General features: G+C 42.3%; 1 protein-coding gene across 2 annotated transcripts in view; it reads right to left on the bottom strand.

Annotated features, from left to right (window-relative positions):
- The window catches only part of COG7 (component of oligomeric golgi complex 7), a 77,875-nt gene that overhangs the window by 35,012 nt on the left and 17,553 nt on the right, over positions 1-25,310 (bottom strand). For both annotated transcript variants that reach the window (XM_057529799.1, XM_057529798.1), the window contains exons 5-11: positions 23,533-23,615; positions 22,638-22,760; positions 16,874-17,072; positions 10,877-11,004; positions 9,789-9,943; positions 4,491-4,607; positions 2,312-2,377 (exon numbers count right to left, since the gene is read on the bottom strand). In XM_057529799.1, coding sequence (XP_057385782.1) covers positions 2,312-2,377; positions 4,491-4,607; positions 9,789-9,943; positions 10,877-11,004; positions 16,874-17,072; positions 22,638-22,760; positions 23,533-23,615 — 871 coding nt within the window. The remainder of the gene's footprint in view (positions 1-2,311; positions 2,378-4,490; positions 4,608-9,788; positions 9,944-10,876; positions 11,005-16,873; positions 17,073-22,637; positions 22,761-23,532; positions 23,616-25,310) is intronic.

The raw sequence follows: 25,310 nt of genomic DNA, 5'->3' as shown, positions 1-25,310 counted from the left end.
TCGCCCCACTAGTCACACAACAATCCCTGTCTGCAAACAGGTGATCTTAAAAGCCCAGTAGCCAATGTCACTCTTGTCGCTGAAGTAATCTGGAGCGTTTCGAGCTACTGCCTCTGCCACCTGAGGGGGGTGGTCCTAAGTTGCAGTCTGGGTCTGCCGGTGAAACTGACAGGGAGATAAGCTAAGCTTTATAGGTGGCAGCCACACGCATGGGCTCCCTGTTGGGAACACAGATGATGACTGTTACTCTTTTCCCTTTCCAGGCTCAGTGCTTCCAGAATGACGTCACCTCTTAAAAAGGCTCCCTTGGATACACCCAATCTGTTCTCATCTCACACCAAAGCTCGGGCCAGCCTCTCAGCCTCTCTGGGCTGCAAAATGCAGTTAGAGGGGCTCACCCTTTATCTGTCATGCCCCCATTCACCTTCTTAACCAGATCCTTCCTTACCCTTTAGAATGTAATATTCATCTTCATTAAAAGATTAAGGCAAGTCTACACGTTCTGATATGGAAAGTCGTCTGATACATATGCAGAGAAACCCAAGTCTGAGGACGGACACTCATCTGTGAGGAAGGACACTGTGCAGGTGATGCTCACACACTCGGGATGACCCAGCTGACGCCCAGGTTCAGATCACTGCCTCTTCATGGCATCACCTCAGACACAGCTCTTCCCGCAGATAATTTCTTTTATTTAAGAAGTTACTACCGGTGCCAAATTCTAGGCCTCAATGTCTCTTCATGTGTAAAAATGGGGGTAAGAATAGTACCTATCTCTTTGGACGCCCTGGGAGGATTAAGGAGTTAATTCATGTAAAGCCTTTCACGGCAGAGCTCAACAAATGTGATGGGGGCAGGGGGGCTCTTAACGTTTCTTCTCAAGAATTTTTGGGGTGAGTAGACTTTCAGTTTTTAATACTTTGTACACTCCTTAACTTTTAATTTTTGAGCTGGGCCCAGGCTGTAATTACCACCGTAATTAAGAAACTAATAAGCTACATGCCTTTCTTTTCAATATATAAATGTCAAATTTTCACCTTTTCTTAGGGGCCTTCTTGAACCCAGACCTACTCACCCTTCCACCATAGACTCCCCTCACCGTGTGTGTGTGTGTGTGTGTACGCACACATGTGCATATAAACATGAGCATAAGTGTGTGTGGGAGTGGGGAGGGAGGAAGGGGGCGTCTACTTCATCATTTATATTATTTATCCACACTCCGCTGTATGCCTGTGGTGCTCCGGTTTTATTCATTCCAAGAAGCCACATGAGCTCTATGCCGGGCTGCTTGGGAATTATGAACTGCAACAGCTGCCCATTCCAACCCGCCCCCCCACCCCTGGCCCCCTCAAGGCTTTCCCCATAATGAGAACCATGGTGAAAAATCTTGGGACTTGAAGGCAACCCATGGGTTCAGAAATGAAAGGAGACAAACAGTGGTGAGAAGAAGAAATGACCAACTCAGAGCCCTGACCCCGCGGCCGGTCTGGCGACCTTCCCCGGCAGCTCAGCCCTACCGCCCACCCAGTCTCGAGGCCTCAGCGTGCTTTTCACTTTGTACCACTGCCAGAAATTCCCTCCTGCAGAGGTGACTTTAGGACAACAAAGAGTTATCCCAGAAAGAGGTGAAGGGACTGCTGCTAGGCCCTAACACCGCCTAGGAAACAGACTTCTTCCCCTGAATTCCTGCAGAACACAGAAAGCAGCTGCACCAAGGCAATGAGAGATTCCGCTGAAGAAGTGAGGGCATTTGGGAAGCTTGAAGCCCTTGGAGGGAAAAAACAGGTCCGAATGCGGACACTTCGGGGCAGTGTAAAAGCCCTGGCAGGTATCAGAATGGAGAGGGGGCAGGAGGGACTTTCCTAGGCCTGACCCCAGAAATCCTCCTTTGACACACACACTGGCTTCCGCAGCACAGAATCCTACTGCAGAACCCAGAAGGCAGGCTGGCCGGATTCATCCCGATTCTGTGGGCTGGCCCAGGGGACCTCGCCACCGCCTATAACTTTCCATTCCCAATAACTGACTTGCAAACATGCAGTGGGAGCCCTGCCCACTCATAATTTGGGGACAACACGTACTGCTTCCTCATTTAGGCTGAAACTTCCATATCTAAGTAAAATTACGTGCCAAGGAGGTCAGAGCCTTGCTCCTTTTAGGTGCTCAATAAATGCTGAATGGTGACAATACTGACACCTCGTATCCTAGGTACAGAGAGTCCTCAAGCTCTGTGGCTTCAGACTGCGCTGCGTACTCTGTCAAGGTTTCCCCCAGCTGAGAGCCCAGGGACCGGTCCACAGCCCTCTCCTACCTGTTGGCTAGCTGCTGCTCAAAGTCCCCGCACTGCCGCAGGAGCTCTCCACAGGTGGCTATTATCCTAAACAAAACAAAAAGCACTTCAAGTATCTGGAATGCCGACATTTGCAGGACAAACATTGTCCCATTCATAAAAATTCTAACTATTCACCCCTTTCGGTGGTGTGCTGGGTTGTGGGAAAGCAGTTAACCATTTGAGGGCCTACCTGAAATGTTCCATTCATTAGTAATTCATGTAGAAGGGAAATGCTGGTCCCTTCTAATATCCTCCTGTCATGGGTCTCTCTGCTACGAATCAGAATTCTATCCAACATGATCTCAAATAATTTTACATTTCCAAAAATACTGAGGTTGCTTTTGGGCTTTGTCCTTAAGAAAATGGGTTGGAGGGAATTCCCTGGAGGTCCCGTGGTTAAGACTCCACGCTTCCACTGCGGGGAGCACGGGTTCGATCCCTGGTCAGGGAACTAGGATCCCACAAGCTGCACAGCGTGGCCAAAAAAGCAAAACAAACAAAACAAAACAAAACAAACAAACAAACAAATAAAATGGGTTGGAAATTCTTTGTATCTAAAATTTAAAAACCAAAATTCATTAATATTTGTGAGCTGCCTGCTATTGCCAGGCATAGAAGAGAAAACTGTTTTGATCTTAGAATTGTTTCTCTCTGATCACATGAAAGGCAGATGAAGATTAATCCATTTGTTTCTCAGAGATAAGCCTGAATGATCATTTCTGTATTTAATAATCCTTTAATTTTCAAGTAATTTTATGCTAGGCCTCGAACTCCAGCTACTGAGTCCTTCAACACCAAACTATAATGTCAGGACAAATCCAAGGATTAAAAACATCTTAGGTCTAGTTAACTTTTAACTTTCTCTAAAAGTGTCTATCATCACCAGGATATCTAGGCATTCCATCATAAGAAAGGTTTATGAGAAAGTGAAATATTCCACTCACATCAGTTACAAGAGAACAACCTTGCACATATTTTCTGGTGTACCAAGCTGCCACAGCTGATAAGGGATATTAGCATCTAGAACATTAAATTTCATCAAAAACAAAAGTTCAGATCAGAGCCCATGAGGAGACACTCCAAATGGTCCTGGGAGGCCCTGGGTTTACCCTGATTAAAGACAGCTTTTGGAGGGTCTGGATCTGCACTGAGACCCACATGTGCCATGGGCACTCTGCACATACCACCTAGGCCGGGGGTCAGGCAAGAAATGTAAGTGGGGGGAGAGCAGCTTGCCTTTTCAGAACGTATGTCTGCAAAGAATGGTTGTAAGGAAAAGAAATTTCTAGATCGCTTTTTATCTCAGGCTGATAGTACAGTTGTTAGACCTCACAGGAGTGGGAGAACCACAGCACAACAGAGAACATACACCTAGTCAACCGAGGCTTCAGGTCATAGCCTTGGGACGATGCAGGCCCAGTGCTTCCAGAGCTTCCGTCTTTTTTTTTTTTTTTTTTTTGGGTCGCACCGTGCAGCATGCAGAATCTTAGTTCCCCGCCCAGGGATCGAACCCGTGCCCCCTGCAGTGGAAGCGCGGAGTCCTAACCACTGGACTGCCAGGGTATTCCTTCAGGCTGGACACATCAAGGGCCAAACTCCTCAGGCCACTGCCAATCACACTCCCACCAGACCTCAGGGCTTAGGGCAACAGGGTGTCTACCTAGTGGCCCACAGGTCACACAGGCTACGCCAGAATCTGTCTGTCAACGACTTGGGAGGGTTACCTCAAGGCCTTTCACGGAACTCTTTCTTACACGGCTCTTTGCAGGCCAAATAGCATTGACTTACCATTTAGTACTGTGGCACAGATCCAGAAACAGGATCCAATCAGCTGTGCATTTTCTAAAATAAAAGCTCTAACTTATTTTACGTTTGCAGAAACTATAGGCTAAGGGGAAAAAAAAAAATCTCAAACCAAACATAAAAAAACTTAAGTCACCAAAGGAGATGAGTTCATAAAGAACTTTTTAAAATATTTTAAGAACAAGAGGGGTCTTTTTGGTGTTTGTTTGGTTTGGCCTGTTTTCTTTGTTTATTGGCTTGTTTTCAGAGTCTAGAGTATTTGCTTTAAAAAAAGTGGGGGGGGGCAGTGAAAGAGAAAAAAGCACACATTTATCATTTTTATATACTATATTATGCATGTTTACCCCCACTTTACCTAATGGAATTCTGAAAAGCCGCCCAATCTTCTTGAAAAAGGGAGTTGAGAGGAATATCATCCAGCCTATACTTCTTTCGTATTGAGTGGAGAGTACTGGTGAAATCAGACACATACCTATGGGGAAAGAAAAAAATGACAGCGGTATCATCATAAACTCCTCAGACCTAGAGACACCTGGAATTATACAGCTTTGGACAAACTGCTAATGACCTTGAGAGCACCTTCAGAGGCTATCCTACCAAGGGTTGTCACTGCTTATAAAGCTCTGACCACAAAAAGGTCTCCTCTATGTGGCAAGACTGTCTTTCTCACCTGGCAGAGCGGCTTTAAGAGATGCTCAAGATGAGGGGGGAAGGGGATGGCCACTAAGACCAAGACTCTGTGACCAACCAGGTGAGAGATGATGCTGGTTAATTACTCCCTCATCCTAACAGGGGCATTGCTTTGGAAGCTGATTCAAAGAACTGTTTTAAAACGTCATGGTCCCACTATAATACCCAACTGTCACCTAGGATACCATAAGGCAGTTCACTGATATCCAGGGTACTTCTGTAGCATTCAAATCCTTGAATTTAGATTAAACAGCTAAGCTCCATGGCAGGCAAGAGTCCGACTTTAATGGTACAGGAGCATGAAACTGGATTCAAAACTGAAAACCCTCCCTCACAGACTGCTGTCTGCTCCCACCTATACCACATACTTTCCTTCATAGCACTTAACACAAGTATAATTAAATAGCTTATTTAATGTATGTGTTTAATGTTTATTGCTGTCACCAGACTAGAAGCTCTGGGAGAATAGGGACTATCCATTTGTAGGTCATAATTGTATCCCCAGGAATTAACACAGACCTGGACATAAAGGAGACATCCAGAAATAGGTCCTGAGTCAATGACAGACCTGCACTGCAAGTACCTAGGTGTCTTTGGGCCTCAGTTTCCTCATCTTTAAAATGGACTTAATGATGACTTCTGTACTGCCCCGCAGAGTTGTCATGATGATAAAATAAAATGAAATGAATGAAATAGTAGACACAAAAGCTCCCTGAAAAGTATAAAATGAAAGCTGATGTGCAGTGGTATCGTTTTTATGTTTTGTACTCCCTGGGTAGCCATGAGGGACTGATTTCAGGATTGCCCCCCTCCCCCCCCAAAGATACCAAAATCCATGGATGCTCAAGTTTTTTATATAAAATGGCATGGTATTTGCATAGAACCTAGGCACATTTTCCCATATACTTTAAATCATCTCTAGATTACTTATAATACCTAATACAACATAAATGTTATGTAAATAATTGTAAATACAATGTAATTGCTACATAAAGAGTTGCCAGCATGCAGCAAATTCACGTTTTGCTTTTTGGTACTTTCTGGAAATTTTTCTTCTGAATATTTTTGATCCACAGTTGGTTGAACCCGCAGACAAGGAACGTTGGATACAGAGGGCCAGCTGTATAGTTCTTGGAACATGAACACGTAAGTCCTTGGGAGGGTGTGGTAAGGAGGACGGGGGTGGATGGTCATGTGCTCTGGAAGCCAGCAGGCTCCCTAAAACCCACGACACCTGCATACATCACAGGAAGTCTCGCCTCTCTCCTTCCCAGGCCATGAGCTCTAGTGAGGACAGTGGACTGTGCTGACGCAGGGCACGGCCCTGAAGAGTAGGCGCGTGTGGTGGAGAGAAAGGCCATTCAGAGAAGCAAGTGGAAGGAACTGCCGCAGACCACTCCACTGAGGACAGACGCCGCCACTGCTCCCTTCACACAGGGCTGAGAAGCTACGAAACCAGAATGCCACGGACAGCACCTTCCCTTTGCACCCAGAGAGGTGACAGCTTTCCTTGGGGGAGGGGGAGGGCCCTCAGGACACACCGACAGGGAGCTGTTGAAGAACGTTTTAATTGTGCTTTAGCTGAAGGACGTTAAACAAGAAGAACATCCCGTCCAACAAGGCATGAGCTGCACAGAACCTCCCGACAGGGTCCCCGGAACAGTGCGCAGCCGCCGAGCACTGAGGCGGGGCCAGGGCGAGGTAGGGGGGTGACTGTTTAGCCACAGCGGGGCTCACACGTGATGTGTGTATCACATCACATTTTTATGGCATTTGTACCAAAACCTTCTGATTCTCTCACAATACACGTTTCCAAGTGTCTCTACCATGTAAGAGCTGCTGCATTAGGTGCTTTAATTGTATGCTTTCACTCAATATTCACAACCACCATGGAAAGGAGAGATTATCACCATCAGTTTACCCAAATAAAAGATACCAAGACTCAGAAAGGCACACTAACCCACCCAAGGTCCCAGCTAGTAAGGGCCCGAGACAGGATCTGAGCCCAGGTGGCTACAACTCCGGGGCCCAGGCTCCCGTCATAGCTGTAACACCCCTCACCCTGCAACACCCCATCAGCAGCCATATTCTGCAGCTTCAGCAGAGTCCAAGTTAGGCCAATCTCCTCCTGCTCTGCCTGCGTCCTCCATCCTCCCTACGCCTGCCTACCTGACCACCATCCCCAAACCCTCCCCGCTCCTGAACAAGGTCCCACTTGAACCCTGGGCAAGTTGGCATCATCCTCATTTCCCTGGCTAATTTTATAAACATCAGCTGTCTCGGTAGCTTCAAAACCTTCCCTTCTAGAGCAGGTGACCTGGTTTCATCATATGTCCCTTTTTGTACAGTTCGAATTTTTAATATGGATTTGTATTACTTTTTAAAATGAAGTAACTGAAGTAACCAACAGAAGAACTAAAAGTGAAAATATCGCCAACAAGAGCTGGGAGGAGAGGGGATAAGAGACAGCCCCAGCCTCAAGCAGGCTCAGTTCCTCACCTTTCAGAGTTGCGTCAAGACATCATAGTTAAAGGTGATAAACAAAAAAATCTTCTTTAAAGTCTGGAGAGAAGAATGAGAAGACTCAAAGCAAAATGTTTAAAACTTGTGACTCCTGAGGACTGCCTAAGGATGCGCAGGAAAGAAGGAAGACTTTCACCTTTTTACACCTTTTCATATTTAAATATATATGTATTTCTAGAAGCATTACTTTTTTAATTTTATAATAAAATTTTTAGATCCCCCCAAAAATTATTTTGTCCACAAGATCCCAGCTGGTGGCAGAGAGAGGAAGAGATACATTTTATTTGATTAAACTTGTTGCTGATGTTTCTCTTCCTGGGGGACACGTCTGGGCTCACCTGGCTCCCCCTGTCTCACGCAGGGGACGTGATCTCGCAGCCCTCAGTGCCTTCCCGTGAGCCACCCTGGAAGGTGCAGACCGCCCATGGCAGTGACCAACAGTACTGGGTCCAAGGACCCTTAGAGCTCACAGGGGCATGGTCAGTATTTCTGGAATGACAAGAGCTCCCTCAACTTACGGCAGCAAAAGAGCATTCGGTTCAATATGAGGAATTTCTCGAGACTCGTGGCAACTTCATTCTAGAACAAGATTTCTTGGAGAGCCTAAGAATGTATTTGTCTATAAGCTAGAGACTAAAGCATCTAACCTCCTGAGGGCCCTTACATCTCAATTACACAGGTCAGAGAATCCAGCCTTATATTGATTTCTTTTTCTTTTTTCTAAGTAAACTTAATTTTTGTTTCCCCTTCTTTCTTTCTTTTAACAGCTCTATTGTGATTTAATTCACATACCACACAATTCAAAGGTTTTTAGGGTAGTCACAGAAAACAGTTGTGCAACCATCACCACAATCAACTTTAGAACAATTTTCATCATCCCGAAAAGAAACCCCATAACTTTTAGCAGTCATCCCTCATCTCCTCCAAATACTCCCCTCTCCCCAGCCCTAGGCAGCCACTCATCTATTTTCTGTCTCTACAGATTTGCCTGTTCTGGACATTTCATATAGATGGAAGCATATAACATGTGGTCTTTTGTAACTGACTTCTTTCACTTAGCATGATTTTATATATTTTTTATTTTATATTTGTAATTACATTTTAAATATAAATTAATTTATATCTTTAATTTTTAAAAAAATCAGAAAATAACAAATAAAGCTAAATCCCCTAAGACCACCACCTTAGTCCCTCCCCATCTCCGCAAAGACAACCAGTGTTTTGAGTTTCTTGCCTAACCTTCCACATCAGGGCTCAGCAAACTTTTTCTGTTAAGGTCCAGGTATTTTAGGCTTTGAGGGTCACAAGGTCTCTGTCCTAACTACTCAACTCTAACTTTATAGTGAGGATTTACAGGCCATAGGTAAGTGAACGGGCATGGTGGTGTTCCAATATAGCTTTTACAAAAACTTTTACAAAAATAGACTTGGCTCATGAGCTAGAGTTTGCTGACCTCTATGCTATAGGAATATATAATGCATTTTTTTTTAAAATAGTAATCTTTTATTTATTTATTTATTTATTTTTTTATTTTTGGCTGTGTTGGGTCTTCGTTTCTGTGCAAGGGCTTTCTATAGTTGCGGCAAGCGGGGGCCACTCTTCATTGCGGTGCGCGGGCCTCTTCACTATCGCGGCCTCTCTTGTTGCGGAGCACAGGCTCCAGACGCGCAGGCTCAGTAGTTGTGGCTCACAGGCCTAGTTGCTCCGTGGCATGTGGGATCTTCCCAGACCAGGGCTCAAACCCATGTCCCCTGCATTAGCAGGCAGATTCTCAACCACTGCGCCACCAGGGAAGCCCTATAATGCATTTTAAAGTGACAAAAAAAGATCTAGAACAGGAATTGGCACTCCTGGTTTTCTGTAAATAAAGTTTTAATGGAACACAGCCACATCCACTCATGTATGTGTTGTCTCTGGCTGCTTTTCTACTACTAGGGCGATGCACTACAAAAGTCTCTGTTGACTGTAAGGCCCTCAAAGCCTAAAATACGTACCATCCGGCCCTTGGCAGAAAAAATTTGCCGAACCCTGCTACAGAAAATATACTCTATTTTTTGTATATTCTTTTCACACACTGTATGAGACTCTATATAGTATTTTGCAACCTTTTATTCACTCAGCAGTATGTTTTGAGATCTATCCATGTTGTTATGTGTAGATCTAATTAACACCTTAACTGCCACATAGGGAACTTCCCTCATTTGAATATACCGTATCTTATTTGGCCATTTCCAAACTGATGGACATTCAGGTTGCTTCAAATGCTCCACCATTACAAACGTGCCACAGTGTTCTTAACATCCTTAAGAAAACCCCCTTGGGCTCAGGTGCAAGTGCCTCTCCCAGGTTCATGGCAGGAATACAGGACACACACATTTTTAATTGGGAGAGACATCATTCTCCAGTGAGGCTGGCCCTGACCCCACTCCCCCAGCCTTACTTGGCAAAGAGGGATTTCAGGGCTGTCAGCAGGCCACAGGTCCCCAGGCCGTTGGTAAATTTGACGCATCTGTCAATGGCTGCAGAAGCAAGGCCAAAGAGCTTGTTCACAGAGTGGCTCAGCTCCTGCACGCAGTCAATGACTTCCCCACGTTCCTGGTCAGCAAACAGAGACAAAAAAAGCTGCCTCAGACTGAAGAACAAATGAATAGACAACATTAAGATGGGGAGAGCTCCAAACCTCCTCATTCATGGTAAAATCACTTAATAGGTACAACAGAAATGCAGTTCCAAACTGTGACAGCTCTTTAAGAGCCTGACCTAGGGAAGAACAGTCTAAGTGGTCAGTGAGATCACAGATATAAACTCCTGGCTAAAAAGCATGATCAAATCCTTATATTCATCTTTATATTTTTCATCTCTTTCCTCTTTTTCTGTGATTTAAGATGGCATCTCTCCCTCTGGCTCTCAAGCTAGGATTTGAATTCTCCATATCACACGCTCCAAAAGAATGCAGTGAAAGGAAAATGCTTCCTTCAGGGGCAAGAACATAACTGAGCGGAACAGACTTTCTAGGTACATCCTTAGAAAACGGAAAAGTGGCGGGAGGCGGCAGATTTTAACTACTGTAAGATCTATTCTTAAATGTCAACTCACATCATGCTAGGCAACCTTAACATTTACAATGGAAATTCCCCTCTGGTGCCCACCTGGTGAACCTGGCCCTAGAGTACTGTCCATGAATACTCAGCTCCTGTGTCCATTTGCATATGCTGCCTTAAACAAAAGACTGTGTGATAATGACTGAATCAGGGGGATAATCAACTTACTCTCAAGAATACTTAAGCCTCTAAGTTTTGCTAGAGGATTTTAAATAAAAACCTGGTAGCATATCTGTGGTCTCATTTTACATTTGGATTACAAGAGCCCAGGAAGCACTTAGAGCCCAGTGTTTGCACACCAGTTCCCACTCTTTGCATTCCTAATGCCACCTCACACCTTCTCCGACGCATCCCACCCACTCCCAACCCTAGGAGCCTGGCAAACAGAATGATTCCTGAATGGCCACTGCCAGTATTATGCCATTACCAGAGGCACCGCACTGATCTGGATGAGGAGGTTCTTCTCTTCCATGTCACCGTACTTCAGCTGGTAGGGTCTGTACGGACCATACACAGCATCCACCAGCTCCACGACTTTCACCAGGTTTTGCTCATCTTCAGGGAATCCGAAATTAAATGCAATAATGAACAAAGAATTGGAAATCAATTGCTGAAAAACAACAGGTGAAAGGACCTCCACTGGAACTTTTCCTATTTCATCTTAGGGGTGACTACTTTCTGTTCATCTGCTTTTACCATTCATGGAAGCTGAAGCAATCATGTCAGTAAATCTTTTGATAAATTTGAGCTTTGTGTATTATGTGCCTAAGGCGCTATTAAAGATACCGATCCCCTTAATCCTACAACCCGTCATAGTCAAGAACCTCTTCAAATGATAACCCTCCTCAGGGTCAAGTTCAAGAACTGCCACAGAGAAAAGGCTCTGCAGAAAGAACATTTTCCAGCTGGAGCCCATACACTAGGCATTCCAAAAATTCCTATATTCAACTACATAAAAATTTTTTTTTTAAATGTCTATTTTTCTTTCCAGTTTTATTTATTTATTTATTTTTAATAGCTACTTTATTGATTTATTTATTTATTATTTTTGCCTGTGTTGGGTCTTCATTTCTGTGCGAGGGCTTTCTCTAGTTGCGGCAAGCGGGGGCCACTCTTCATCGCGGTGCGCCGGCCTCTCACTGTCGCGGCCTCTCTTGTGGCGGAGCACAGGCTCCAGATGCGCAGGCTCAGTAGTTGTGGCTCACGGGCCTAGTTGCTCCGCGGCATGTGGGATCCTCCCAGACCAGGGCTCGAACCCGCGTCCCCTGCATTGGCAGGCAGATTCTCACCCACTGCGCCACCAGCGAAGCCCCATAAAAATTTTAATGTGCATATTCTATGGCACAGCAATTCAACTTCTAGGAATTATCTCTTCAGCTGGAATCCAAAATCTCTTCCATAGCCTACAAGGTTCTGCATCGTTTGACCTCAGGAGGTGAAAGAGGGTGGTGGTTAAGGGTGAAGGCTCTTCTATTGAAGCTCTACTGCTTCCTAGTTAGGTGACTGTGTACACATGACTTAACTTTTCAGTGTCTGTTTCCTCAACTATAAAAAGAGATTAATAATGGCATCAATTTTATAAGGCTTAACTGGAGATTATGTAAAATAGTATGTGTCTAGCATGTGTAAGCACTCAATAAAGGCCAGCTACTTTTATTTTTACTTCCATAGACTCAGCCTCCTTCACAATTCCCCTAGCCTCTAGCCTTCTCTCAGCTCCTCAAAAGCTCCCCTCTGGCCACCTGCTACTACTTCTGTCTGAAACGACCTTGTTCTTCCCTACCCCTCTTCATCTGGTTAACTTCTATTCTTCCTTCAGTACTCCCTAAGTTCAAGTCTGCTAGTCTCAATCACCTTTATTTGCTTAAAACCATTTTGCTTTTCTCCTAGAACCATTTTGCTATTCTTCAAAGTACTCATCTCACTTTGTACTTATACACTCATTAGTGTGATTATTTGGTTACTTCCCACTGGAATATACCTTGTATGAGAGCAGGGACTGTGTCTGGTTTTGCTGAGCATAGCATCCTCAGCATCAAGCACTCTAGAACTAGTCCATTTGTAGTTGAATAAATAAATGAAATACATTTTGACCTATCCATAATAAGGTCATGAAAAATAACTGTATGTGTATATAACACACACACACACCACATGCGCACACACACACACACACACACACACACACACACACACACTCACACACTGCTGATGGGAACCACAATTTTCACTGTAGGAGAAAAGAGATGCAACTGAGAACAGCAAGAGGTAAAAATCTATTGGTGTTGGATTTGATTTGGAAGTACCAGTATAAACTGGTAATTTTAAAAACTATGTATTTCCTGGCTCTGTCCACAAAGGGCATAGGAAGTAATAATAGCCCAGCAACAGTAAGCACCCCTGGTGCCAGATCTTGGTTTCTAAACACCATTTCCCATTCGAAGAAACCAAGCTCCTCGAGAAAATGGCTGATTCCAGGTCTGCGGCAGAGAAAGTACAAAGTGTTCCTGGAACAGTTTGTGCCAAAAAACAATAAAGCACTCAAAGGCTGATAGGGACGTGTCAAAATGATACAGGAGCCAGCCTGAAGGGGCAACCACTGAGCAAATTTGAAATAATTTGAGCATCAAAATGAATAATGAAAATAATGGATCATAATACAATGAATAAAAAAAGAATCCAATGAGTTCATAGTGATATTAAAGAGAAAGAAAAATCTCCTCTTCACAAAAGTATGCCGCCAAGGGACTTCTCTGGTAGCCCAGTGGTTAAGAATCTGCCTGCCAATGTAGGGGACACAGGTTCGAGCCCTGGTCTGGGAAGATCCCACATGCAGTGGAGCAACTAAGCCCATGCACCACAACTACTGAGCCCGCATGCCACAACTACTGAAGCCCGCGCGCCTAGAGCCTGTGCTCCGCAACAAGAGAAGCCACCGCAACGAGAAGTCCATGCACCACAGCAAAGAGTAGCCTCCGCTCACCGCAACTAGAAAAAGCCTGTGCACAGCAACGAAGACCCAACGTAGCCAAAAATAAATACATAAATAAATAAATATATTAAAAAAAAAAGAATGCCAGCTAATACATGTAAAAGGAATGAGATAATTAGAATATTACCATTTTATAATCAGCAATGTAAAAGTTTATTCAGACAAGGATTACCAATGGATGCTAAAGTCACTAGGTAAATATTTCTTAAGGAACAGTATATTCCTATGGGCTCAAAATATCACACCACAGATACTTATTAATTACAAAGAGGACAAGGTAACTTTACAATGTAGTGATCTGGCAGGTACAACTACCAAGTGATTAATCCAACCCATCACCAATAATTGGACATTATGTGTCTCCTGATGTGATGCCATAGGAAGTACACATCCTCATCAATGTAGTATTCTTACTAAAAATGTTTAATCTAAATCTAATCAGAAGGAAACAATTAGATAATTACAGAATATGGGACATTCTACAGGAAAACTACCCTGCATTCTTCAAAGACGTCAATGTCATGAAAGACAAAAGATGAGATGACTGTTTTAGATTAAAAGAGATTAAAGAGACAGGACAACCAAAGACAATGCATGTACGCTGACTGGATTTTAATGGGAGGTAGGGAAACAGCTATAAAGACTTTTGTGGAACCGGGAAAATTTGTGTTTTGGATGACAATATTGAATCAATATAAAATGGGGGGGGGGGTGATAATGATAATAAAATATTCTATTAAAAACATTTAAGTACACATACACTCATATACAAAATTTGCATGTGTATATAATCCAAAATACTGTTTCTGGACAGTTGGTTGAGCATGATCTTTTTCCTTCCTTGTATTTTCTGGTTTTTTCTATACTGAATACATATTGCTTGTTAACTATAAAGTCAACAAATTATTTAACTTTTTGACTTTCTACTGCATAACCTTTTACATATTTTGAATTATACTATGTACCTTATTAATTATTAAAATGGAAAAGTGTTAAAGGCAAACTAGAAAGTTAGAAAATATATCTACAACATACTTGATAATGAGAAAAAAAATCCTTACTATATAAGGATATTTAGGGAATATACACCAAATTTTTAACAGTGGTTATTTCTAGCAAGTGGGATTATAGGAGACTTTCATTTTGTGTTACAGATAGCTATATCATGAATTTTTATAACAATACTTTGTTGCTTTTTATAACATATTTAATAATATATTGCTTTAAATAAATTGCTCTTATAAATTAACCAGAAATAGATTAAACCCTCAAACAGAAAAAGAAGCAAAAGAATAAGCAATTCAAAAGAAAAATATAACTTTTTATAATATAATTTTCAAACGGGCTAGTAATCAAAGACATGAAAATTAAAATAATATATCATTAACTGTCTAAGAACCTGGCAAGGGAAAAAAAAGATAGAGCCTAGAGCTGGTGAGGGCATGTGGGAATGAGCAGCCTCATTTACTACTGATGGACATGAAAACAGGCAGGAACTTTCTAAAGAGCAAAATGTGACAAACATCTTTAAATTTTTCATTTATTAGCAATTGTAATTTTCAAACTTATCCCAAGGAATAATCAGAGTTGGGCTCCAAAATTAATATGTAAGATTGTTAATAATAGTTTTATTTATAATAGCAGATTTAAAAATTAAAGTAGGCCATAGTTATCAAGTAGTCATTAAAAACCATGTCTTAGGAAAATATTTAATGACATAAAAAATGCTCATTATATTAATTTGAGCAAAAAAGAGAATATAAGATCATATAAACTAATATTTTGGGACTTCCCCAGTGGCACAGTGGTTAAGAATCTGCCTGCCAATGCAGGGAACACAGGTTCAATCCCTGGTCCAGGAAGATCCCACATGCCGCAGAACAACTAAGCCCACGCTCCACAACTACTGAACCTGAGCTCTAGAGCCCGCGAGCCACAACTACTGAAGCTCGCATGCCTAGAGCCCGTGCTATGCAACAAGAGAAGCCACCGCAATGAGAAGCTCACGCACTGCAACGACGGGTAGCCCCCGCTAGCCACAACTAGAGAAAGCCCGTGAGCAGCAATGAAGACCCAATGCGGCCAAAAATAAATAAATAAAATTTTTTTAAAAATCTAATATTTTTAAATATGTATTTGCATATATATTTATATATGCATATATTTTATATTTATTTATTAAAATGTATAATTATATTTGAATTACTGGGAGCAAATAAAATGTTCCCATGGCCTTCTCTGAGTCATGAGATTATGGATCATTTTTACTCTTTCATTTTTATTTGTGTGTGTGTTTCCAAAGTATTTTTAAATTAAAGAATACATATACTTTTTTGAAAACCTCAGTAGGAATCATTAAAAATCTAAACTTCCATGGCTGACTAACAAAGCATTTTCTGTATCTGATTCTTCAGAGGGTGGTTCTCTCTTCTTCAATAATGTCCATCACCAGTGGGAGAAAAGCAACCTGCTCCTTGCCCTGCCTTCATTCCACTCTGCTCCACAGGACGCTCAGCCTCCATACTCTTCAGCCACTAGGACCACAGCATCCAAGTCCCTTGGAAGCCACATCCACCATGCCTCTCCCACAACCAGGGCCTGAGCAGTGAGTGTGCCAAAAACACCGATGAGTCATCAGGAACTCGAACAATAAACACACTCCCAGGAATGTACGAGGTAATTACACACAAAGGTAATTAAAGAGAATAACTATTAAATAAACCAAGTCAGTGACACACAGCAGCCAAACGGCAGAAGCAGGCCTTCCTGAAGCGATTTCCTGATTTGACGGTAGCATTCGTGATGAAGTCTGTATGATTGAAAAGTTTATGATGCTTTTAACCTAGATGGGAAACAGCTGGGGACATGCAACACACCAGGCATTGTTTGCCCAAATGCCAAGGAGTGCTTTGCTCTCAGATGGCAGCTGGGGAAAGCCCATTTTCCCTATAGCCACCCTCAGTCCTAATGCAGCACCCCTGCCCTTAAAAACTTGCTGTTGTCCTATCAAAAAGCTCCTCTAATCCATTTGTTCTCTTAAACTTACTTTTTAGGTTGACTTACCCAAGGTTCTGTGATGCCTTGAAAGGAAGAGGACACTACCCTCCCAGTGTAACTCACTGCCAACACGTTGCCACTAATGCCTACCTGCCTCTTACATTCTAAGCCCCTGCAGACGTGTCTATCACTTCCCCAGAGTGTGTAAAGCACCTAGGCAGCACTGCAGCTAGGCAACAATATATTAAGCAACAATTATTTCCATAATGGCAATGTTTTCATGGAAAAGGTTTTCATAGCTGTTGAGAAGGAAAACACTGATCCCTTCCATTTCTGTAAAATCAGTCACCAGAAAAGGCAAACAAACCCAGGCCCCAGAAGCTTCAAAAAGAGCGAGTAAAAACAAGCCAGCGAGCTGGGAGGAAGGATGTTTACCTGCATGGGGGAGCAGGGCCATCTCCAATCCCTTGGCAAAGTGGGCGGTGGCGTCGTAGAGCTCCAGCAGCTTGACGAGCTCCAGCTCGGGCCCTGCCCTCTCCACACTGGCACTGAGGCAGATGGGCAGAGAGGGCACCAGGGCCCCCAGGGTCTGAATGAGCAGCACAGTCACCACCTCGTGGGGGTTCCTGAAAACCTGCAGGGGGAGAGAGGTATGTGTGTTAGCACACTGGAGCAGACCTTCTAAAGAAGCAGACTCCTGGACTGCTCAAAGGAATCCTTCCAAGCCGGAAAGCGGTCTAGTCAAGAGCCCCAAGCTTTTCTCAGCACCCATGTGAACACGCTTAGAAAGCCAAGTAAACCAGCAAGACTTGCATCCTGTCCAGGACAATTGGCTACTTTCTGTCTATCGCTGGCCCCGCCCTCCGCTCACCTCCTGCTGTGCGGCCCGGTTTCTAACAGGCCGTGGACCCTGGGGTTGGGGACCCCTGTTTTAAGTACAGATTCACTTAGTCAAATGTGAAACAAGATGTAAGACTGTTCTTATGCAACACTAAGGCCAAAAAAAGTGTAAGTTTAAAAATTATAAAATCAATCAATTCACATTTTTATTAGAAAATACCTTGAAATGAAGGAAAATGGAAACCAAAACTTATGGATACAGCAAAAGCAGTGCAAAGGGGAAAATTTATAGCTGTAAATGCGTACATTAAAAAAGCAGAAATATCTCAAATCAATAACCTAACTGTACACATTAAGGAACTAGAAAAAGAAGAAACTAAACCCAAAGCTAGTAGAAGAAAGGATATAATAAAGATTAGAGCAGAGGTAAATGAAATCGAGAAAAGAAAATCAACAAAATCAGAAGTTAGTTCTTTTAAAAGATTAACAAAATGGCAAACCTTTTACCTAGACTGACCAAAAAAAAAAAGATATTAGATTCAAATTACTAAGATCAGGTATGAAGGTTGGGACATTTACTAACAATTTTATAGAAATAAAAGGGATTATAAGAGAATATTATGAACAGTTGTATACTAACAAACTGGATAGCCTAGATGAAATGGACAAAAAATTCCTACAAATATTATTTACAAAAAGTGACTTCAGAAAATCTGAATAGACCTATAACTAGAAAGGAGACTGAATCAGTAATCAAAAACCTCCCAATAAAGAAAAAACAAGAACCAGATGGCTTCACTCGTAAATTCTACCAAACATTAAAAGAATTAATACCAATCCTCCTCAAACTCTTCCCAAAAAATTGAAGAGGAGGGAGCATGTTATATTCTGAATTGTGTCTCCCCAAAATTCATATATTGAAGTCCAAATCCCCCAGTACCTCAGAATGTGACTATATTTGGACGTAAGACCTTTAAAGAGGCAATTAAGATAAAATGAGGTCATCTGGGTGGGCCCTAATCCTATCTGACCAGTGTCCTTATACAGGAGGAGATTAGGACACAGGCACATATGAAGGAAAGACACAGGGAAAAGACTGCCATCTGCAAGCCAAGGAAAGAAGCCTCAGAAGAAATCAACCCGGCCAACACCTTGACCTTGGGCTTCTAGCCTCCACAACAAATTTCTATCACGGCCAACACCTTGACCTTGGGCTTCCTAGCCTCCACAACAAATTTCTATCACGGCCAACACCTTGACCTTGGGCTTCTAGCCTCCAGAACAAATTTCTATTCTTTAAACCACCTAGTCCATGGTACTTTGTTATGGAAGCCCTAGCAAACTAATATACAACACTTCCTAATTCATTCTATGAGGGCATCATTAACCTGATGCCAAAGCCAGACAAATACTAAAAGAAAAGAAAATTATAGACCAATATCTCTTATAAATACACATACAAAAATACTCAACAAAATACTAGTAAACTGAATTTAGCAGCATATTAAAAGGATTATACACCATGACTGAGAGTGATCTCCAGAATGAATGGTTCAACATATGAAATTAGTCAATGTAATATACGACATTAACAGAATGAAGGGGGAAAAAGCTCATTAATCTCAATTAATACAGAAAAAGCATCTGACAAAATTCAACACCCTTTCATAACTGGGAAAAAAAAACACTCAATAAACTAGGAATAGAAAGGAACCTCCTCAACATGATAAAGGCCATATCAGAAAAACCCATGGCTAACATCATATTCAATGGTGAAACACTGAAAGCTTTTCCCCTAAGACCAGGAACAAGACAAAGGTGCCTGCTTTTGCCACTTTATTCAACATAATACTGGAAGTTCTAGCCAGAAGAATTGGACAAGAAAAAGTAATAAAAGCCATCTATATTGGAAAGGAAAAAATAACGTTATCTCTTTTCACAAATGATGTAATCTTATATGTAGAAAATCCTAACAAATTGAAAAAAAAAAACCGTTAGCAGTAATAAACAAATTCAGCAAAGTTGCAAGATGGAAAATCAACAAGCAAAAATCACTCACATTCAGGGATTTCCCTGGTGGCACAGTGGTTAAGACTCTGCGCTCCCAATGCAGAGGGCCTGGCTTTGACCCCTGGTCAGGGAACTAGATCCCACATGTATGCCGCAACTAAGAGTTTGCATGCCACAACTAAGGAGCCCATGAGCCGCAACTAAGGAGCCTGCCTGCCACAACTAAAAGACCCAGTGCAACCAAATAAATTTTTTTTAAAATCACTTGCATTTCTATACTAGTAATTCTAACAATCTGAAAAGGAAATTAAGAAAATTATTCCATTTACAATAGCATCAAAAAGAATAAAGTATTTAGAAATAAATGTAACGAAGGAACTAAAAGACTTGTACACTGAAAACGACAAAACACTGCTGAGAGAAATTAAAGAATACACACAAAAAATGGAAAGACTTCCCATGTTCATGCACTGGAAGACTTAATATTGTTAACATGGTAATACTACCCAAAGCCATCTACATATTCAATGCAATCTCCATCAAAATCCCAAAGGTGTTTTCTGGAGAAACAGGAAACCCATCCTAAAATTCATATGGAATTTGAGGGAACCCCAAATAGCAAAAACAATATTGAAAAAGAGGATCACTGGCTATCTCACATTTCCTAATTTCAAAACTTACTACAAAGCTATAATAGTCAAAGCAGTGTGGTACTTGCATAAGGATAGACATATAGCCCAATGGAATAGAGAGGCCATAAACACACATACATGGTCAAATGATTTTCAACATGAGTGCCAAAATCATTCAATGGGAAAAGGACAGTCTTTTCAACAAATGGTGCTCAGAAAACAGGATACTACATGCAAAACAAAACAAAAAAAAGTTGGATCCTTACCTGATAACCATATACAAAAATTAACTCAAAATTAATCAGACCTAAATGTTAAGAGTAAACTATAGGGCTTCCCTGGTGGCGCAGTGGTTAAGAATCCACCTGCCAATGAAGGGGACACGGGTTCGAGCCCTGGTCCAGGAAGATCCCACATGCCACGGAGCAACTAAGCCCGAGCGCCACAACTACTGGGCCTGCACTCTAGAGCCCACGAGCCACAACTACTGAAGCCCGCACACCTACAGCCCGTGCTCCACAATAAGAGAAGCCACCTCAATGAGAAGCCCACGCACCGCAACAAAGAGTAGCCCCCACTCGCCGCAACTAGAGAAAGCCCACGCACAGCAACAAAGACCCAATGCAGCCAAAAATAAATAAATTAAATAAATAAAATTTTTTTAAAAAGACTCAATAAACAAAACTGTTATATATTCATACCATGTAACAGTGTTCAGTAATAAAAAAGAACAAGCTACTGATACATACAGCAACATGAATAAATCTCCAAAAACATGCTGAATGGAAGAAGCCTCACCAAAAGGACATACACCATATGATTCCATTTACATGAAATTCTAAAACAGGCTAAACTAATTTATGGTGGGAAAAATCAGAACAGCGGTTGCCTTCAGGGATGTTGGTACAAAGACTGACTGAGAAGGAACACAAGGGAACTTTCTAGGGTGATAGTCATGTTCCGTATCTTGGTAGGGGATTAGGTTAAACAGCATTTGTCAAAACTAATTAAATGGCACATTTAAGATCATTGCATTTCATAATTTTACCTAAAAAAAAATCCCAGTAAACAAATACTGAACTCTAGTTAATAATACGTATGTTCTGAAGTGAATGATGTTTGCAACTTACTTTGAAATGAATCAAAAAATAAGATGGGTCAATGAACAGATGCACACGGATAGATGGATAGATTTGTGATAAAGCAAATATAGCAAAATGTTCATTGTAGAACACAGGAGGTGGGTACATGGGTGTTCACTGTACAATTCTTTCAAATTTTTTACATGTTGCAAACTTTCCATATTAAAATACTGGGGGAAAGGGACTTCCCTGGTGGTCCAGTGGTTAAGACTCCGTACTTCCACTGCAGGGGGCCGGGGTTCAATCCCTGGTTGGGGAACTAAGATCCCACATGCTACATGGCATGGCCAAAATATAAAAAATAAAATAAAATACTGGGGAAAAAAATCTTTAGAGACACATTCACCCTGGTGCCTTTGGTTTTCTTCTGTACTCTACTGAGCTTCAGGAGATGACAGTCACCTATCATGCTCACATTCTGAAAAGAATATGGGCCATGGGACAAAAGTGGAAATTAGCATAAACTTACGTCTTACAAAACTTGGGGTGAGGCCCAAATAAAAGTGTGAGAAGTCGAAATCCTTTTTCCAAGATGCTGAAGGGCAACTGTACTTATAGGCATGAACTGTTTTTATCCTCATGATATAAGCAGTAGACGAGACAAGGACACAGAAATGCGTGCGGATGGACAGGATCACTGAAAACTGACGATTACATAAAAAATGGGAAACTTCTACAGGAGGTTGTTTTTTGTTTTGTTCGCCGGTTTTGGGGTGTTTTTGTTTTTTGGGGGTTTTTTGTCCGAATGATGTTGGTTCAAGGAGAAAGAAAAGAGGATGGAGAAGAGCACTTCAACCACCCTGAATGACATGACCCTATACGAGGAATTCTCTCCAACTACAGTGGAGTTCATTCCAGCAAATTACTGACCAATATGTGAAGGGCGATTCACAGCTAATTCTGAAAAAAACATAAGCCACACCATAAACAGGCCCAGTCAGTCATTACTCAGACATAAGACAGCCTTTTTCCTCTTCTAAAGAGAAGATCTAGTGCACCTCCTGGCATCAAGACAAGGGATCAATGTTTCATATCCTTCAAGGCTGAAAATGCCTAGAGACTTTAGGAAAGTAAATGATGGAAAGTTCCTGAAAGGAAATGAAATGAAGTTCTCTGTCTCACCTCTCCCCTAAGTCAGAGGGTGCCTTTATAATTATACTGTTCCTCTTAGCATACTGTGAGAACAAGGGAAGCTAACTTTAGGCCGGGTAAATTTTACCCAAAGTTAAGATTAAAACAGCCTTGTTCACTCAAGCACCACCTGACTGAGGGCCTCCTGCTTTTAGATCAAAAGATAACCGCCTCCAGGAATTCCGCGAGCTCCCCTGCTGAACAACAAGCAACATTGTCACATTAGATTCTATTTAAGATATAGATAAGAGTGATAAGAAGAGCTAGAACAGAGACCTAAAGATTTTCCTGCCCCTTTGGTGACGACAGCAGATGGGGAGGTTCTTCCAGCGGTGCTCTCTCTGGGTGGCCCGGGTGCTCTGCAGTCGGCCCGCTCCCAAGGCCATCACCCTCTCCCTCGGCACCACGGGCTTTGTTCTCGCTAGAACCCAAAAGAGCTGTTACCTGCATAGCCCACTGGATTTGCGTGTGCCAAGCGCCGAGCAAGGCGTCATAGAGTCCAGTGAGCTGCCGGTCCAGGGGTAGGTCAGTCTGGCACAGCTCCTGCCAGGCTGCTAAAAGCTGGACCTGCAGAGGCAGAACAAAGGAGGCCTTACTGGGTCCGCCAAGACATGCTGCCTGCTGCAACTGCCCTGCCCTCCTACCAGGGCAAGCGACTGGCCACTGCCTACTCTCCCAGGCAATCGGGCACCCACGGACGACCATTCCCGTCAAAAGAGGCAGGAAAAAAAAATGTACAGTCACCTGCTCTGATCATCATCCAGAGCTTGAGTCTGTTGCCCTCCAAGTGATCCTTTCCCCTTTTTTCTTGCCCCCAAAGCATGCCAATGTACTCAGCATGCTACCATTCTTCTGAATAGACCTCAGAGGTGGGCGTGAATATGTGTTTTAGCTTCATGTCCTAACACTACTGCTCAAAAGACAGATGGGCACTGGACTTGAAGGAATTAAGTTAGCCCAGGAAGCTGTCAAGATTTTCAGTAACCTAATTTCAACAAACCTAGAAAACAGATAAAATTCTTAAGGCTTGCTGAAGGCATAATAAACCTAATCGCCCTTAAAAGACAAAAATAGGAAAAATTAAAACTCTTCAATCTGTAAAGGAAATCTAGCTATACATACAAGTGAGGCTGAAAACTAATGACTTTTTCCAACTTGCAATCAAATGAATCCACAGGCTGGACCAAGAGCACCCCCTACTGGCTAATTAAAAGAAAAAGACCAGAGGGCATGGAGGCAAATATTTTTACCTTTGAGTAGGAAACTGGGATTCAAAACTGTGATTCTGTAGCCCAGTTCTACAAGCATTCCACAATGGTAATCACTCACAGCTTCTCACCTTGTGACACTTGTAGTAGTATGCAAGAAGTTGGGGCATCCGGTCAATTTCAGTAAAAACCTTCACAAACACTTTGGACTGATCTAAAGAAAAACAATGGAAAACATGCACATACTGTCACCAGGTTTTCTGTTGCAGCCAAGAGAAAGAATTCAGCAGGATAAATGTGGATTATACATGAGCTAGTATTCAGAAGTTCCCACCAAGACAATGAATTAACTCATGTGTGGAGATCATAAATATGAAAAACAAGTGAAGTTAAGGGTAGAACGTGTGACTCAATCAGATACCACATGCCAATGTTCATTCCACAAAATGGGTTTAAGTATTATTCGCAGAACAGTCCCTGAGTTTTCTCATTTCTATACCATTCAAATATATATTATTCCTTCTGCCCTAAATACTTTTCCTCACCTATCAAAATCTTAGATCCATGAGAAAATGCTCATGCTACATTGCTGACTGGGAGCAAAAAAGATACAAAATTGCATATACTCAATGTATATATACTTTCTTTAAAAGATATATGTACACAAAGGGAAAACTGGAAGAAAATACTAACAGTCATCTCTGGGTGGTGAGTATATCATTTTACTGGTATATCATTTTCTTTTCTATATTTTTCCCATTTTTCAAATTTTTAATAACCTATATATGTATTATTTTATAATCAGAAACAATTAAAAAAATTTTAATTCATCTCTTTCAAGGTTCTGCACATATACTAGCTCTTTCATATAACCTTCCTCGATTTTCTTTCATCCTTTCCTTCATCCTGGGGAGGCCTAAGGCAGTTTTCACATTCCATCTTGTAATAAAATTATTTGTGTACTTGTTTTCTCCCAGCCTCACCCGCCATCAGTGTGTAAGGTCTTTGAAGGATAGCAATCTTGGGACTTCCCTGGTGGTGCAGTGGTTAAGAATCTGCTTGCCAATGCAGGGGACATGGGTTCAAGCCCTGGTCCGGGATGATCCCACATGCCACGGAGCAACTAAGCCTGTATGCCGCAACTACTGAGCCTGAGCTCTAGAGCCCACGAGCCACAACTACTGAAGCCCACACGCCTAGAGCCTATGCTCCACAACAAGAGAAGCCACTGCAATGAGAAGCCCGTGCACTACAATGAAGAGTAGCCCCCGCTCGCTGAAACTAGAGAAAGCCCGTGTGCAGCAACGAAGACCCAATGCAGCCAAAAATAAATTTTTTAAAAAATATTCAAAATTAACCACCCAAAGAAAAACACAATATCATTCATCTGTGTTGAAGCCAGGAAAATGTCTGTACTACAAACTTCAGAGGGGACTTCCCTGGTGGTCCAGTGGTTAAGACTCACGCTTCCAATGCAGGGGGCGTGGGTTTGATCCCTGGTTGGGGAACTAAGATCCCACATGCTGCAGGGCATGGCCAAAAAAAAAAAAAAAAGCCAAACTTCACAGAATAGCAATCAGATATTCAATCATTTTGGCAGATGAGTGGTGATGCTGGGAGAACTCTGGATGTACCACGCATGGAGCAGCGTGATGGAAAGGTAAAGACTGGGCGCCAAGGGAGGACTGGGCAGGCAGGCGAAGGCCTGCTTCCACCCCAGCTCAGCAGTGGGACAGCCACAGGGCTGAAAAGCGCCATTTCCCCCTTCTGAATCGGCATCCTGCCTACAGAGAGTAGAATCTGGAATCAAGCCTGATTCAGATTTGCGAATGAAAGCTGTCAAAAACAGCTAACCCCAAAACCAAAGCCCATGATCCTGACCCACAGAGCATTCTTCAAACCTGATTCC

Source organism: Balaenoptera acutorostrata, chromosome 15 (assembly GCF_949987535.1).
Source record: "Balaenoptera acutorostrata chromosome 15, mBalAcu1.1, whole genome shotgun sequence".
Classification (NCBI taxonomy): domain Eukaryota; kingdom Metazoa; phylum Chordata; class Mammalia; order Artiodactyla; family Balaenopteridae; genus Balaenoptera; species Balaenoptera acutorostrata.
The sequence above is the reverse complement of the archived record's forward strand: the minus strand, read 5'-3'. Positions and strand labels throughout refer to the sequence as shown.